Genomic DNA, 17204 nt, shown 5'->3' on the forward strand with positions numbered 1-17204 from the left:
GTGAAGGTAGCGATGAGGCATTACAGGATTATAGAGAGAAAAATAAATCCTGTAAAAAGCAGATAAAGGCCGCAAAAATAGAGACTGAGAGAAATATTGCCAGGGAGAGCAAAAATAATCCCAAATTATTTTTCAAGTATATAAATGATAAGAAACTAAAAACAGAGAGTGTGGGTCCCCTTAGAAATAACATGGGGGTCATGGTGGAAGGAGACGAGGAAAGGGCCAATCTACTGAATGTCGCCTTCTCAACTGTCTTTACCCAGGAAAATCCCCTGGTGGAAGACACAATGAGGAATAATGTTAATTCTTTTTATAATGTCAACAGTTTAACCCAGGAAGAGGTACGGCGCCGCCTCGCAACCACTAAGATAGATAAATCACCGGGGCCAGATGGCATACACCCCCGGGTTCTGCATGAATTATGTACGGTGATAGACAGACCGTTATTTTTAATATTTGAAGATTCACTGAGGACTGGTTATGTTCCACAGGAATGGCGCATAGCAAATGTGGTACCAATATACAAAAAAGGATCAAATAGCGATCCTGGAAACTACAGACCCGTAAGTCTAACTGCTGTGGTGGGGAAAATATTTGAGGGGTTTATTAGAGATGCTATCCTGGAGTATCTCACTGTGCACAACCTTATAACCCAGCGTCAGCATGGGTTTATGAGAGATCGGTCCTGTCAGACTAATCTGATTGGTTTCTACGAGGAGGTAAGTTCAAGACTGGATCTGGGGGACGCTGTGGATGTTGTATATCTGGACTTCTCAAAGGCATTTGACACCGTGCCACATAAAAGGTTGGTATATAAAATGAGACTGCTGGGAATAGGAGAAAATCTGTGTATCTGGGTAAGTAATTGGCTTAGTGATAGAAAACAGAGGGTCGTCATTAATGGCACATTCTCAGATTGGGTTGATGTTACCAGTGGAGTGCCACAGGGGTCAGTATTGGGGCCACTTCTTTTTAATATTTTTATTAATGACCTTGTAGTGGGTTTACACAGTCAAGTTTCAATATTTGCAGATGATACTAAGCTGTGTAAAGTAATAAATACTGAGGTCGATAGTTTAGCATTACAGAGGGATTTGTGGAAGCTTGAGGGATGGGCAGAGAAATGGTTGATGAGGTTTAATGTAGATAAATGTAAAGTTATGCACTTGGGCCATGGAAACAAAAAGTATAATTATGTTCTAAACGGTCAATTACTTAGTAAAACTGAAGCTGAAAAGGACTTGGGCGTATTGGTGGATGGTAAACTTAATTTTAGTGACCAGAGCCAGGCGGCTGCTGCTAAAGCAAATAAAATAATGGGATGTATCAAGAGAGGAATAGATTCTCATGATAAAGACATAGTTTTGCCCTTATACAAATCCCTGGTCAGACCACACATGGAATATTGTGTACAGTTTTGGGCACCAGTGTATAAAAAGGATATAGTAGAGCTGGAACGGGTGCAGAGGAGAGCAACCAGGATTATTAGGGGAATGGGGGGATTAGAATACACTGACAGATTACAAAATTTGGGATTATTCAGTTTAGAAAAAAGACGACTGAGGGGAGACCTCATTACAATGTACAAATACCTGAACGGACAGTACAAGGATCTCTCCAAAGATCTTTTTATACCTAGGCCTGTGACCAGGACAAGGGGGCATCCTCTACGCCTAGAGGAGAGGCGATTCTACCATCACCATAGACAAAGGTTCTTTACTGTAAGAGCAGTGAGACTATGGAACTCTCTGCCGCAGGAGGTTGTTATGGCCGACTCTATGTACATGTTCAAGAGAGGCCTGGATGACTTTCTGGAGAGAAAAAATATCACGGGTTATGGGGATAAAACATTTATTTAATTCTTGAAGGTTGGACTTGATGGACTTGCGTCTCCTTCCAGCCTTATATACTATGATACTATGAATGAAAAATGATAATATTACATGGTGCTGATACAGGTGAATGGCACTCAATGTTCAGCTGGCAATATTTTAATATGCCTAATAAGCCCAACATAATAATTTTTCCATAATGGGATATTTGGACAGAGATTGTGATCACGAGTCAACCGCTTTATAGATAACATTTCTATTATCTGTTTTATTTCATATTTTTCCAAAAAAAATATCCAAAAAGCTCTACAACGAAAATAAGCCCTAGCCTGATATTTTCACCTTTTCAGGCCTTATGCTAAAATAAGACCTATTGTTACATCCTCAGCCTCTGTCTGTGGTACTCATGTATTTTGGTAGTGTATGCACTGGTGTATTTCCTTTCCTAGCAGCCTTGATTGATTTCCACCGCACCCATGACAGGTTCCCATAGGTTAATACTAATTACCTATCTTCCATTATAATAAACATTCTTAGTTCCATATAAAAGTATACCTGGCTCTCTGTCAGAAAAGCAGATCGAGTAATTGGGTGCCTGTGCAAGACTTCAAGTCCCTGTGTCATCACTGCTCTCCTGCTGGCCCACATCTGAGTCAGCTCACATCTGCATGAGGGAAGGGGGATGAGGGAGCAGGAGGAAGGGGAGAGCTAAGCAGCATTGCACAGATGGCTCCATGACTCAATTCTCTTTGCTAGCAGGGAGCCAGGAATACTTTTATATATATACTTTTGAGAAACATGGTATGATTGGATACACATTTGTTTTCTGCATTTAATTGCACTTTTGCCTAATGTAGACTTTAAATGAATTTTTTTTCTGTATGCAACAACATTTTAGCACAATTTTACAAGAATATACTGACACTGTTCAGAGGGCAAATTTCATTGTTTCACTTGACTGACTTTAATATATATTTTAATCATGTGTATGGACAATTCATTTGGATAAACATTAGCTGAGTCATAGAGAGTTGTATTTTACCCTACTTTATCCTAAATTTACAATATTTTCTTTATTTGCACAATAGTCACATCTATATGGAGTACATTATAACTAATCATAGTGTATTTTACTCGCATCATAGGTATGTTTATCCACCTATTGCTGTTCTAAAAGTCAGATAGGAGATAAAAATTCAACAGAATGTAGTTCTTGTCAGCAATGTATGTATATAAGGAGTCACCATTCTGTCAAGTTCATTCACACATTTACTAAGGGCCGTGCCCCAGTTTTCTGTCGGACTTTGCCATTTTTTTTAGTGGAAACTGCTTGTACAGGTATTTAAGAAGTGTCTGCACCACAATTGTGTCACATGTGACCCTTTTGTGCTGTGGCTGCACTAGGCATCATGCAACACAAATTAGGGGGAGTTCCGGTGCTCAGTTGGACCATCTCCAGATTTAACAGGTGAAGTCTGACAGAAGTGTGTTGCATGCCCCAGGTTAAAGTAGCACCAAAAATAAGTGTTGCACTCTGTCGGAGCAGTGCAAGGGGCACCAGATTCATGAAGAATGTGTGTCAGAAATCCTGAATCTGGTGCACCCTGCTCACTACAAAAGAAAGCTGCATATAGTGCAGTTTTCACTGTTCTTAGTAAATGTTCCCCATCATTTACTTTGTGTTGACCCAGGTACCAATTCCTAGCATGAGAGCTTGGTATCCTCAAGAATTCTTTATTTTTTGTATTTATTGAATTTGGAAGCTCTTCTATAATGTAATGGTCATGTTAATTCTTTCCTAGCGATATGTGAAGGCAACTTTACCTGTAAAGAAAATGAAGTCTGCGTCCGGCCAAATGAATGTCGCTGTCGACACGGATACTTTGGTGCCAATTGTGAAACAAGTAAGAATTACAAGGAACATTTTGATTCTTCATGTATAACCTTGTCCCCATCTCTTTGTGGTTCTGTTAAACCAGCCTGTTAAAGAAGCTATTCCCAACACTTATTCAAACAAAATCAGACATTACAGAGTAGTAAATGGTCATGTGAAACAATAGGAATAATGACCTGGCTCACAAGAGCTTACAATCTTGCATATACACTTAATAAGTTGCATTTTACAACCTAAAAAGTTTCAACATCTAGCAGACTCAATCTTACAAATGTCTTGTGGGTTGTGCGTTCTCCACTGAGAATTTGGGGAAGGAACAAATAAGCAAAATGGTATATCTAAAAGGTCAATGCTACACTTTCAAGAAGCCTTCTGATATGACTACAGATTGTGCCAATCAAGTACCTTTCAATAGGAAAAGGCATCCTATGAAGATAGGTAGTCTTTTGTGTCAAATCAGTGTATTGCAAGAAACTGGTTTGGCTAGAAGAGAGGCCATAAACATGGGTCAGGAAGGGGAAAATGTCTCTTTGTGGAGATTGCCTTTGCAGGCCACCATTGTAAGGGTTGGGCTTTCACTTCCATAGAGCAACCTTACAGAAAGTAGTGCTGGAGGCAATGTCAGAAAAGCAGAGAAGAGAACTAAAGAAAGCGGTGTCAGACAGACTGTAATATAGAAAGGACAGCTATGGGACCCTTTAATAGGCTGTCATTATGCCCTTCGTCACCCTCCTATGACTACACGGAGGGCGATGATGACCATTTAATTATGCTGTAGGTATGTTAGGTGCCACCATCGAGTTGGACCGTGGCACCTAAAAGGTTAACTGCCGCAATCAGTCGTGTCAGCCCTCTCTATAATCCCCTTCACGACCACCTGACATATATTTACTATGGACAGTTGCAAAAGGGTTATAAAAGAATTAAAAACCACCTATATTTATTTTTTTTAAATTTATATCCAGTCCCTGTGGCCGAGAACAGTGGCCATAAACTTGACAAGAAATAACAGACTTACAAATGTCCCAACGGTATGGAATATTGAAAGCTCCTTATTATGAGAAAGTCATACTTTAATAATTTTGATCAATGTATTTTCATGTTTCTTTCTCCAGAAAATAAATAATATGCAATAAGATTTTAACAGTCGTTAATCAGTCTGAAACTAGCAAGAGACTGCATTGCCAAGGGCAGTGAAGAAATGGGAAGTTTTCATAGCTCTTACAGTCAGCTCTATTTTATAGATTACCCAATACAAGGTTTTATTTAATTTTACCCTAAAAGTCTCTGTTTTCAAAAGTAAATCTGGAATAGAAATTTGAGTAGAAAGAGGTGTGTACTATCATATCTAAAGACTTTATTTAGGTTTCTAAGCCGAAGCCTCTTGATGTATCTTGCGCGACAGAGGGGTTGTACCCGCTATCATACTTCAGTGCTCCTGCTATGATAAATCTCCCGCTATATGTGCATTATGATGAGCATACAGTACTATAGAAGAAAAAAGCATTCTGACAAAGTATTGGATTAGCTGTTTTACAATGCTTGGTAACTTGCTGGAAGAATGAATAATATAGTTTCATAATATTTTGTATTTTAGAGTGTCCAAAACAGTTCTGGGGTCCAGACTGTAAAGAAAAATGTGCCTGCCACCCAAATGGACAGTGTGATGATGTAAGCGGTCAGTGTACCTGCATTCCGAGCAGATGGGGACCCAACTGTGAGAATGCTTGTCTCTGTAAACATGGCAAGTGTGACCAGGAAACCGGGAAATGTACTTGTGAGGCAAACTGGTGGGGACCTCAATGTGCAACTGCCTGCTACTGTAGTTCCAACTCACAGTGTGACCAAGCCACTGGAAGATGCATTTGCCACCCAGGATGGTGGGCTCGAAGCTGTAACAACCAATGTCCATGCAACAACTCACCTTGTGATCAAATGACTGGACGCTGCATGTGCAGAGAACGCCTATGGGGTGCACGATGTGAACGTGTGTGCCAGTGCTTCAAAGGGAAGTGTAATCAACATGATGGAACTTGCACTTGTGAACCTGGTTATAGGGGCAAATATTGCCGTGAACCATGTCCAGCTGGACTGTATGGACAGGGCTGCAGGAGGCGGTAAGAAGACTTTACTATTTTCATAATTTCATTAAAAAGAGGACTAGCTTGCAGTATCCAAGTGATGGCTTTATGTTTGCAGTAAATTACTAGGTTTATTATAATATAATATATACACTTGGTAATAGGTGTATTTGGTACTTTTTTTTGGTTCTTATACATAATTTTCATGGTCATGTTATTTTTTCCCCAGGTGTGGTCAGTGTAAGGAACATCATCCTTGTGCCACTGCTGATGGCAAATGTGTTTCATGTGAACCAGGATGGAATGGAACAAGGTGTGATCAAGCTTGTTCCCATGGTTTTTATGGTCATGAATGCTCTAAAATATGTCCTCCATGTAAAGATGGCCACACCTGCAACCACATTAATGGGAAGTGCTCACATTGTAATCCAGGCTGGATGGGTGATCGGTAAGGACAGACATATCTTATTTATCTGTATTGTATGACAGATTTGATATTATTAAGCTATGATAAAAGGTAAAGAGAGATATGCTTTTGATGGCGGTTAAGAGCGGTCAGTTGAATAAATGGAAAAAGATCTGGTGTACGGGGACCGAGAATGCGTAAGAACAGTAACAGCACGTTCAGTTTTAGGGACATTAGATTGTCTTGTTCTTTTCTCTGGCCCCTGAGGTGCTTACCTGGAATACATGCTCCCTCTGTTACCCAACGATTGAGTAGTTCATTTACGGATAATAAAACTTCAAAGGGAGGTGCATTCGCAAAAAGGTCTGTAGTTGGGTCATTAGATGGCAGATGGATCCTTCAGTTTTTCCTCACGGCAGGAGGGGGTGGGTGGGAGGGGGGTGGAGGGTTGGTTGTAGGGGTTTTTAGGGTGTTCAATTGATATGTAAGGTTTTGTTCTTTTTTTTTTTTACTATTGGAGGATTGTATTAAGACTTGAATATATATGTATATAGTGTTTATAATGTCTCCTAAATCATGATTCCAATGTAATTTGATTATTTTTCATAATAAAAACTTTAAAAAAAAAAAAAAAAAATATGTCCTCCATGTAAAGATGGCCACACCTGCAACCACATTAATGGGAAGTGCTCACATTGTAATCCAGGCTGGATGGGTGATCGGTAAGGACAGACATATCTTATTTATCTGTATTGTATGACAGATTTGATATTATTAAGCTATGATAAAAGGTAAAGAGAGATATGCTTTTTTATTACTATAGTATATCTTGACATTGACCAGTTGTCTAAAACTGCTTATACAAGTTGATATCAAATAGCAACTAAAATCTCAAAGGAAGATAAAGTAGGTGTCACACAAATTCCCTTTCTCTTCCGGAAATTTACAGTAACTGACAGGAGGGGCCTTAACCTCAAACAAGTAGGCTGATAACCATCTGCGGTTTATCAAGGTTTGTACACCAGTTTTCTGGTGTACATGATCTAAGATAGTCCCAATTCTTGGCACATAGTCAGGAACTGAGACTATTTTCCAGCTTACGCCACCTCCAGCCAGGTGGTCTTCGACATGCATGAAGGGGCCTTGCAGAGCAGCGGAGAGGGCGGGTGCAGGATGTTCCTGCCCCACATCTGCGTGCTGCCTATAGCGCATTACTACCTTACCAATGTACTTATGATGCAAACTGTTGGGGACCCCAATGTGCAACTGCCTGCTACTGTAGTTCCACACAGGGTGGTGGGCTCAAAGCTGTAACAACCAATGCTCATTTCACTGTGATCAAATGACTGAATGATACATGTGCAAAAAAGTGCATATGGGAACCTCTAGATGTATCCTGCGTGGCAGAGGCGCAGTGTTATCATCATACACTAGTGTAAAATAGACCAGCCTGTGATAAATCCTCCCATATAGTCGATTTCATATGTAGAATCTGCACTGAGTGCTGAGCTGTTCCTGGCAGCAAAGCAAGCCAATGTTAGGTGGAAAACAACTGTGGTAGATGACAGAAAAATTCTTTCCTTGGTGAAGGATGTCTGGATCCAAAACTCCTTCCATGGGGTGAATGTTTCTGTGTCAAAGAAAACAATAAAGAGGAGACTTCACCAGGGTAAATATAGCGGGTTTACCACAAGATGTAAATCATTGGTAAGCCTCAAAAACAGGAAGGAACCAGACCATTTTAAAAAGCTTGGACACTTTTGGAACAACAGCCTAAGGACGGATGATGGAAAGATCAGGCAAAATGGTTGGAGGAAAGGAGTGTAAGAGAGATTGAATTGCCTATGAATTGATGCGTGTGACACCATGAGGTAGTGTAATAGCATGGACATGTATCATTGTCTGTGATATTAGTTACTCTGTATTTATTGCAGATCTGCAAAGAGTAGACAGCTATTACATTAATCAATTTTATTATTACAAGAGATATTACAATTTGTGTTAAAGGTGTTTGTGCTCAGTGTCTCTTAAAACACAAAATCTTAATCAAATGTGATAGTAAATACAACTATATAACCAATGTATTCACAAAATGCGGTCTGAGAGCACTTATATGTTCTATGGTGCATCACAAAAGTACTTATAATTGAACAGAAGCTCTCATATATCAGTTATGCAACCGCTACATAGTACAAGTAAGTGAAGTTACAGCATAAATGAACAACGCTGTCTGACATCCTAAAGTAAATTTACTGTGGCTTTGTCAGGAGTTACTATATTCAATATGAATTGGCACAGTGGAAACAGATAGCTCATTCCGGTAAGCTGCTGTACATACCTGAAAGTACCATATATACTCGAGTATAAGCCTAGTTTTTCAGCAGCAAAAAATGTGCTGAAACCCCAAAGTTAAAAAAATATAGGTTTTACCAGGTTTTTGTGGTAAAATTAGGGGCCTCGGCTTATATCAGCTTATACTCGAGTATATACAGTATATTGAGACACAATAACAGTTGTATTTGATGCTGGTGCATGAAAATATAATAATAATTACATAAATAATGACATTAATCATATATTATTTTATTTCCAGGTGTGAAATAAAATGCAGTAATGGCACATATGGAGAGAACTGTGCTTTCATCTGCACCGACTGTCTCAATGGAGAGTGCCATTTCGAGACTGGAAAGTGTCTGTGCAGTGCAGGCTTTTTTGGACCATAGTAAGTGCTATCTTCTTTAGCAAATTCCATAACTAAAATGTCATCAACCTTGTTCTGTAGCTTGCATTATCTAGTTTGATCTGCTTAGCCCCATGTTTTTCATCTTTTATGCATGTTTTAAGCCTAACATCTTAAAGGGGCCCTTTGGACCAGTGGTTTAGTGTCCTTATGCTTTTCCTAACCTATCCCTTTATGCAGCTTTACTGCACATGTTCCAGGCCTTAGGTGCATGTACACTGAAGTGTAAAAAGAACTGCTTATATACTGTGAGCACAGAAATGAGTCTGATCAGAACAGTGCACACTCTTTAGGTGAGCATTAGGGCCTTTTTTTCAATCCCAGGCATGGACAAGCTTAATAAAGGGATATTTGGGACTCTAATTCACCAGTCCATAAACCCTGGCTGGTGGTTTAGTGTCACATTTACACCTAACAGGGGTGTTTGTTCTTAAGTTGAATTTGTATGTAAGTCGAAACTGTATATTTTATAATGGAAGTTCTAGAAAAAAAATTTTCTTTTGCCCCAGTGACAATTGGAGTTTCAAAATTTTTGGTGTCATTGGACCAAGAATTATCAATAAAGCTTCATTACAGACATCTTACAGCTGATCATTGTAGTCTGGGACTATAGTAAAGCATCCAGAGAGCTTCACCAGAGGTCACAGTGGGCAGAGGGGTCCGTCTGTAACTATGGGTTGTCTGTAAGTCGGGTGTCCTTAAGTAGGGGACCGCCTGTACTTCTATAATTATTTTCATACTTATCAGAGAAGATTCCGTTGTTGATCAGGAGGTTATGGTCTAAAGTGGATCTCCACGTGAAGTATATCGAATATTTTGATCATAGTCTTTATATGTAAAACTGTACTTGCCTAGTATGTTTTTATAGTTGAGCTACCTGCATACATATGTACCATTAAAAGCTGAACCGATTTGCATCAGTTTAGCTTCTGTTTTCCATAGATCCTCATTAACTATAGACTATGGCCCACATTTATTAATAGTGAGTTTGCCTCACTATTGTGCAGAGTGCATACACACCATTGCACAGTTTTCATGAATCTGCCGCACCATGTGCAAGCCCTAAGCGCTTCAAATGGGTGCACCAGGTTTTTTCTAGTGCATTCAGTTTAACGGGTGTGCGCCACAATTATGTTGGACTTGCATGGTGCAAATGTGCATCAGAATGCCCCTTTAGGTTTACTGTATTGTGTCGCAATGGACACAGTGCAGACATGGCACAACACTTAATAAATACATGTGTAAGCAGTTTGCACTGGTATTTATGTGCAATATATGCCTGAATACTGGCGCAGACTGCTTGATAACTGTTGTCCATGAAAAACTGTTCTGACTATGACATGATCTACTTTTTAATGGATCAGTTGCACAGTCCTTCAAAATAGGGTCCATGAGCACTGATCCATTAAAAGATGCTGCATTTAGTGCAGTTGTGTGCCACTGGCCTTTGAGTCCAGCAAGAAAGCCGTTCTAATGTTCATTACACTGTATGGGGAGATTTATCACTAGTCCTATGTAGCTTCTTGGCATATAATTGTCACAAATTTATGCGCAAACATTGTTTTTGCAGTTTTTTTTTGTGAGAAAAACTCTAAAGTCATGCAATGGCGGAAAAAATAGACCACAGAGTGTGCAACACCACATTTATCAACTGAGAATTTTCAACAAAACGACACCACATAGGAGGTGGAGCATGTGGGTCCATTGCTACTACAGGGGGGAGACTTAATCACAAACTTGCACAAGTTTTTGCTCAATTTTTGGTTTGAAGTATCTGAGAATTTCCTGTGCAAAAACATCACAAAAAAGCAGAAATTGAGCAGATGTTAAACGTGTGACTGGTGCAGTCTATTCACATAGAGCACACACATCAGAAGGCATTTACCACTGCACCGGACTATAAATCCGACTGATGGAAACCTGCCAGTGTAACACATAGACAACGGCTCAAAATCTTGCCTAATGATAAATCTCCCCCTATATGTCTAGTGTACAGATTGATGCTCTGTTCTGTAATATTTAGCACTGCAGTCTGGTTAATGTGTATAAGCCCATGTCGAGCTCTCCAGGAAATCTGTGTATGTCCAGATTTTCCTAGTATAGAATAATAATATATGGTAAACAGTAGACTAACAAGTTATCACACATAATATGCTGAACCAAATAAACTTGTGTCGAAATAGGAGGTTAGATAACATACATGGATAACATTTGACTGAAGGTAAGATATCAGGACACGCCTTTTCTTTTCTATAACACATTTGATTTTTGTGTTAATTTGCTGACATTGATATGTGACAGTGACTTACTGGAAGCTATACAAAGGATCAAGCAAGTGCAGTTGGCTCTTTACAGCATGCTTTCTCGGTTCCCTTTAATGCTACTGGCTGGGTTGTTTGTTTGCAGTTAGAACAGATTTTACAGTCTTCATTTCTGTGCCAGAGGATATTAGGCAATCATTCATGTTTAGTGCATGATGTGCGGAAAAGGTAATGAACTTAATTTAAATATAAATGACTTGTGCAGAGATAATCTGAAGGTCTGAACAACTTCTATGCATTTTGTGAGTTGCTAGGGGAGTTCTGTAGGCCCTGCTTTGCAAATTAAACGTAGTCATATAGAACAGATGTATACAAGAGATGGCTTTGTAAGTAGAAACATATGATAAGATATTCAGTGACATTTTTCTTTGTCAATTATGGGAATGTTTCCAAATAAGGTCAAGGGTTGGATAACTAAAGAATCAAAAACGGCTTTATGGCAATTTCAACTACAATGACTTTAGCTCATAAAATAGGATTAATGTGTTTTAAGATAAAAACACTAAAAGTTATGTACAAATCTGCCCAACATGGCAGCTTCTTCATCTTAGGGTCACCTGATAACCCGTCCGCCCCAAAGTAGTGTTTATGGAGACCTCACTGTAGCTCAATATGGGGAATTTATAAAATAGCAAAGTTGTATGCACCTAGTCAAGCCATTTTTAGAAAAGTCATCGAACCTTATTTATTTACATGTTTAACTAAAAAACAAATGACCACGAGAGCTTACCACGTAGTTATCTATACAGTAACTATGCTCATTTTTCATTTTAAAGATTGGCAGAAGATGGGTAGTAATGTATTTTAATGCTGGGTGGGGTTATCATTGTGGGGTAAAATATCATGTAAATACCACTGATGAAATTGGCCTTCTAAGATCATCCAGATGCAGGATGAAAGAATTACTCAACAGCTTCTCTGTAACTGATTTAGGAAGGCAATTTGTATCATAAATACCTAGTTTTGCAAATGAAAATAGTTTAAATCGCACCTAAGTCTCAGAAAGTGTAAATGTATTACCATGAAGCCTATGAGTCTTTAATTTGAGTTGCTTAGTATTATTCTCATAAGAATCCTTTTAGGGTTTCACTTTTCATTAGTTCCTGATAATGGTAGTTTTTTTTCTGCGTTTTAGTTTAAACTAATTTGTAAATCTGAGCGCTCCCTTTAGAGTAAAATCTTTTGACACCATAATAAATAAAACATGGATAAGTAAAAATAACAGCACATTCCAAAATCAGCAGTGTTAGAGCAAAGAGAATATATGGAGCAACTTTTCTTAGAAATCAGTGTTGTGTTATTTCTCTGGTCAGGATAGAAACTATTCTCCGTATAGCTTATAGTGAATTTACCATTAGAGGCCCCCATTGAAGGTGTATGGAGACTTAAATGCCATACATGCTCTACTAAGGAGTCTAGGAAATATGCAAATATGTTTTTCAGGGTGGGATAAGGAAAAATTTCCCTTGAAAGCTTCCTTGATGACATAATGCTGTATAATAGCCAAATCAGTGTATTTATTCATGTGCTTTTTCTTTTGTTATTAATGGACAAGTGGTTCTAGTAGGAATAACACATGAAAGTGCTCACCTAAGATAATTCAGAATAGAGCTAGTGATGACTGACATACCCTAGTCAGAGAGGGGGCATGCCTAGTGTTGTTAGAAATGGAGACAGGCTTAGATTAAGGGTTAGATCTTGATCACATACCTTGGAGGGAGGGTGGCCAGTGGAGTGTATAATGAAAGCAGGAAGAGTAGATGGAGCTATTCAGGGCATTGAGGTTGGCCAAGTACAGTGGTTATGGTGGAACGTTTTAGAGGTTGTTGAGAGGTAGCAAAGTGGGTTATTTGCAGAACTAAGATGTGCATTTGGATTTGGAGTCTGTGAATGGGTTTAGGTTCATTAGAGTAGTCATCCACTATGGCTGTCTCCTACTTAGGAGCATGTTCTGGTACACACAAGGTGATGTTTTGCACCTGGGGGTAGAACATTTTACCCATTGTAATCTGACATTTATTTAAAGAAGGACATTGGGGTTATTTATTTTGTGCTGATGTAGTAACCATCCCTCTGCCACTGGATACATTATAGGGGGTGAGCGCCCAGATTAGCATTCCGCTAACCAAACCTGAACATTCAAGTTCGGGCTTGACCAAAATCAGCGTAAACTGAACAGGTCCCCTCATCCCTTAACAATTTTAAAAATACAGATAGGTCAGAGGGAAGACAGGTACTCTATATGAATCCTGCTTTACGCTGTTTGGAGCAGTATAGTAAACATAATTCGTTGTCGTCCATGTTCCCCAACTCAGACATAACTAAAGAAACGTCGTTTTTTTTAAATGCAGCTAAACATCATTTTTTAAATATGATTTCCATTAGTTTGTTCAACTCTTACAACAAATAAGAGATTATTAATAATTCAGGTGATAAAATGAAAACTAAGTAGTTAATTAAAAAAGAAACACTCTCTTAAGTGTTCTGACAGATTGAGGGCAACCTTCAGATCTCCCCCGTATAATGCAACAGTTTCTTTCAGATTTCCACATTTAGTAGAAAAAATTCCTATACATATGGTTCTGATTACTTCACTATTTACTTAGCACAACCTCCAGGTTAAAACTCAGCTTATAAATTAGTTCTTTACATTTTCTCAGCAGGGATTGCTTACATCTAATTTATCAGAACCAAAAAAGACCTAATAGTATAGTAGTACAGAATGATAAGCTTCACACACCATACGCACTGCACAAAGCCAGAATCACAAAGTGGCCATGACTTTTTATTTAGATGTCCTGTATATTTATTTGAGGAAATACATGACCGTTCCATACATGACTTAATGGCCAGAAATGATAATTGTTCACCTATCCCCAAGAAGCTGGAAGCCACAATTATAACCACATCTCACATACAATAAAGATTTGTCGACTTTCTGCAAATCATTGTTTGAGTAATGCAAAAATATACAATTTTTCTAAATACTTTCTTTATGAATTCCTCCTGGTGCTAGATCCCTGCTTGCTGACATTCAACTGGAAGCTTCATTGTTTACTTCCTGTGGATAAAATACAGAAAGTATATTGATACAGAAAGTATATGTGATAAAACCATGAAGCATGTGATGCTTCCATTATTTTGGCTAAGCATATTGAAGACGTGTAACATAAATTGCAAGGATTTTAATTTGTTTAAATAATGTAGATTGATTGAGGGGAACCATCTTTGTGCATCTAGGACACTACACAGTGGGGGTCATTTACTAAGGGCCCGATTCGCGTTTTCCCGACGTGTTACCCGAATATTTCAGATTTGCGCCGATTGTACCTGAATTGCCCAGGGATTGTGGCGCACGCGATCGGATTGTGGCGCATCGGCGCCGGCATGCGCGCGACAGAAATCGGGGGGCGTGGCCGAACGGAAACCCGACGTATTCGGAAAAACCGCGGCATTTAAAAAACGAAAAAGTGTCGCTTGGGGAGCGCTTACCTTCACCTGGTCCGAGGTGGTGCATTCCGGCGCGATGAGATGACTTTCAGCGCAGCAGCGCCACCTGGTGGACGGCGGAAGAACTACATTCATAAATCCCGGCCGGACCCGAATCCAGAGCAGAGAACGCGCCGCTGGATCGCGACTGGACCGGGTAAGTAAATGTGCCCCAGTGTGTGGAGCCTTCTGCTTCTGACTGTGCTATGATCAACTGATCAGTGTGGGCGTGGCAAAAAACTGCCAAAAACAATAATTTTCCGTCTGAAATCCTTACATCTATTCCAGGCAAAATATTGATGTCAATAAGTTTAGGTGTGGCAAACATGGCAGTGAAGGTTGCTCATATTGTTCATAAACGTGAGATCACAAACAACTATGCAAGAAGCGTGTGACACTCATGCTCCACTGGGTGCGAATTGGCCTTGAAAAATCTAAGGAAAACGGGGCTAACATATTGAGAAATTAAAAGGACTGTTTGGAAACTTGATTTTATGGAAATGTTCCAAAGCCAATGGCATTGCATACTTGGCCAGGATCAATAGTGGTCTCAATGGAGAACTGTATATGAGTATCCTATGAGATGAGTACAATGGGTATAACTGGGATGACGTAGTGTTTCAACAAGATAACAACTTTAAGCATAAATAAAGATAACGCCAACAAACTGTTTGATGACAATGGAGTTGTTGGCCCCTACAATTCCCAGACCTTAACCCAATCAAACAATTGTGGGTTCAATTAATGAAAAAACTGTATTCATAGCCAAATTAGTTGACCAGTAGGCACCAGCATTGTAGAAGAGACTTAGGAACAGATTTCTGTCAAGATCCGCTTGAATCTGTTTGAGAGCAATCGCAGAAGGATTCAGGCATTGTTTTAAGCCAAAAGTGGATTTACAAAATACTAACAAAATGAAAAAATAAATTAAGTTTTTATGGCAAAACAGTTTCTTGACAACAATCTGCCTTACAAACATTATGCAAAGTTTTCCTGGATGGGATAAGGAATACCACACCTCTTTTAGCTACATTGTAAATCAGCTCCCTAGACATGAAGCATGACCTACAAGAAGCCTTATGACATGATGCGGGATTAAAACCAAACCAGTATATGTATTCAAGAAGGAACAGATTCCCAACTGTAGACAGCACTGTTTTGACCTGATTGAGTCTCCTCAGTACAGTGTAGGGAACTGGTTTGGCTGAGTGAAAGACTTGTGACTTGGGTCGGGAAGTATGAACTCTATTCCTTCTGTAATAGATATTTTGGTTGGGATTTAATCCTGCATCATGTCATAAGGCTTCTTGTACTTCATGCTTCTTGTCCAGGGAGCTGCCTTACCCTTTGCATATTTTCCCAGAATCCCCCTATAAGAGCATCCATGGCTATAAGATTCCACATGCCTCCACGGTGGCCTTAATTGCTAGTCTCCGTAAGGAGAACTTTTACTTCCCGACCTTACGAACATTATGCTTACTAATTGACTAGTTGTCAAATTTATGTATGAAATCACAAAGATTGTCTATAAAATGATTGTCGTTTAACGTTCAAAGCTGTAGTAGAGGGTAAGATATAGAGCCTGAAAGTAAAAAGTTCAAAACATTGTCACTCTTTTGATCGTCCGTGTTAAAAAAGAATAAAAATCATGAGCAATGAACATTATGTTGGGGGAACATTTTATGACAACAATTAGCTATGCACAAAAAATACTGGGCTCCCTTTCTAAGTACTAGTTATAATATATGAAGAATGCTTCTACTAAGAATTGTGTCACCAGATGACTTGTCCTGTGGCACTGAGCCTGATTCCATGTTCCCTTATTGTTTCAGCATGGCGTCACATCTGGATTCTGCTCTGTACTATTTATGCATTTGATTGTTCATGTGTTCATTGTTTTCCTAAATAAGAAGTGCTGCCAATATTAGCTTTGCTTGTCTGCTCTAGAGGTATACATCATCCACATATGTGCCTGCAGACCTCTATGATATGATCTTTCTACATTAATGTCAGAGTCCATGAGAACGAGTCTAAAAACATGCTGGGCAGCACATAAATATGTTTAGTGTCGTGGCAAAGTGTCATTTTTCCTGGTAATAGTGATTTATAAGGCAATTTCATGTTAAGTTGTAGCCTTGGCAATATCACAATTTACAAAATATTAACCTGTTAATAAAACATATGGAATTTCACAATGTAAGTGTTGTATTTGTACCTCTAGGGTGTTTTAAAGCCGCCCTTTGTTTATTAACTCCATGTATTTTGCTTTGTGCCTGTACTGCTCCTTTCATTTTATCTGTTTCATGTATTGTGTTTATAAATATTGAATATGTACGCCGTGGAGCATACTAATACCAATAAGGCTCATGCACAAAGCAGCTTTCATTATATCCAGTTTACTCATTCATTGTGCCATCTGTAGGATTTAAAGGAATGTT

The 17204-nt window shown here is 39.0% G+C and overlaps 1 protein-coding gene across 1 annotated transcript in view; it reads left to right on the top strand.

Moving 5' to 3' along the window:
- The window catches only part of SCARF2 (scavenger receptor class F member 2), a 121384-nt gene that overhangs the window by 60757 nt on the left and 43423 nt on the right, over positions 1-17204 (top strand). Inside the window, exons 4-7 of the mRNA XM_072126540.1 lie at positions 3638-3739; positions 5327-5846; positions 6040-6258; positions 8810-8938. Of these exons, the coding sequence (XP_071982641.1) occupies positions 3638-3739; positions 5327-5846; positions 6040-6258; positions 8810-8938 (970 nt within the window). The remainder of the gene's footprint in view (positions 1-3637; positions 3740-5326; positions 5847-6039; positions 6259-8809; positions 8939-17204) is intronic.

The sequence above is a fragment of the Engystomops pustulosus genome, chromosome 1 (assembly GCF_040894005.1).
Source record: "Engystomops pustulosus chromosome 1, aEngPut4.maternal, whole genome shotgun sequence".
Lineage (NCBI taxonomy): Eukaryota > Metazoa > Chordata > Amphibia > Anura > Leptodactylidae > Engystomops > Engystomops pustulosus.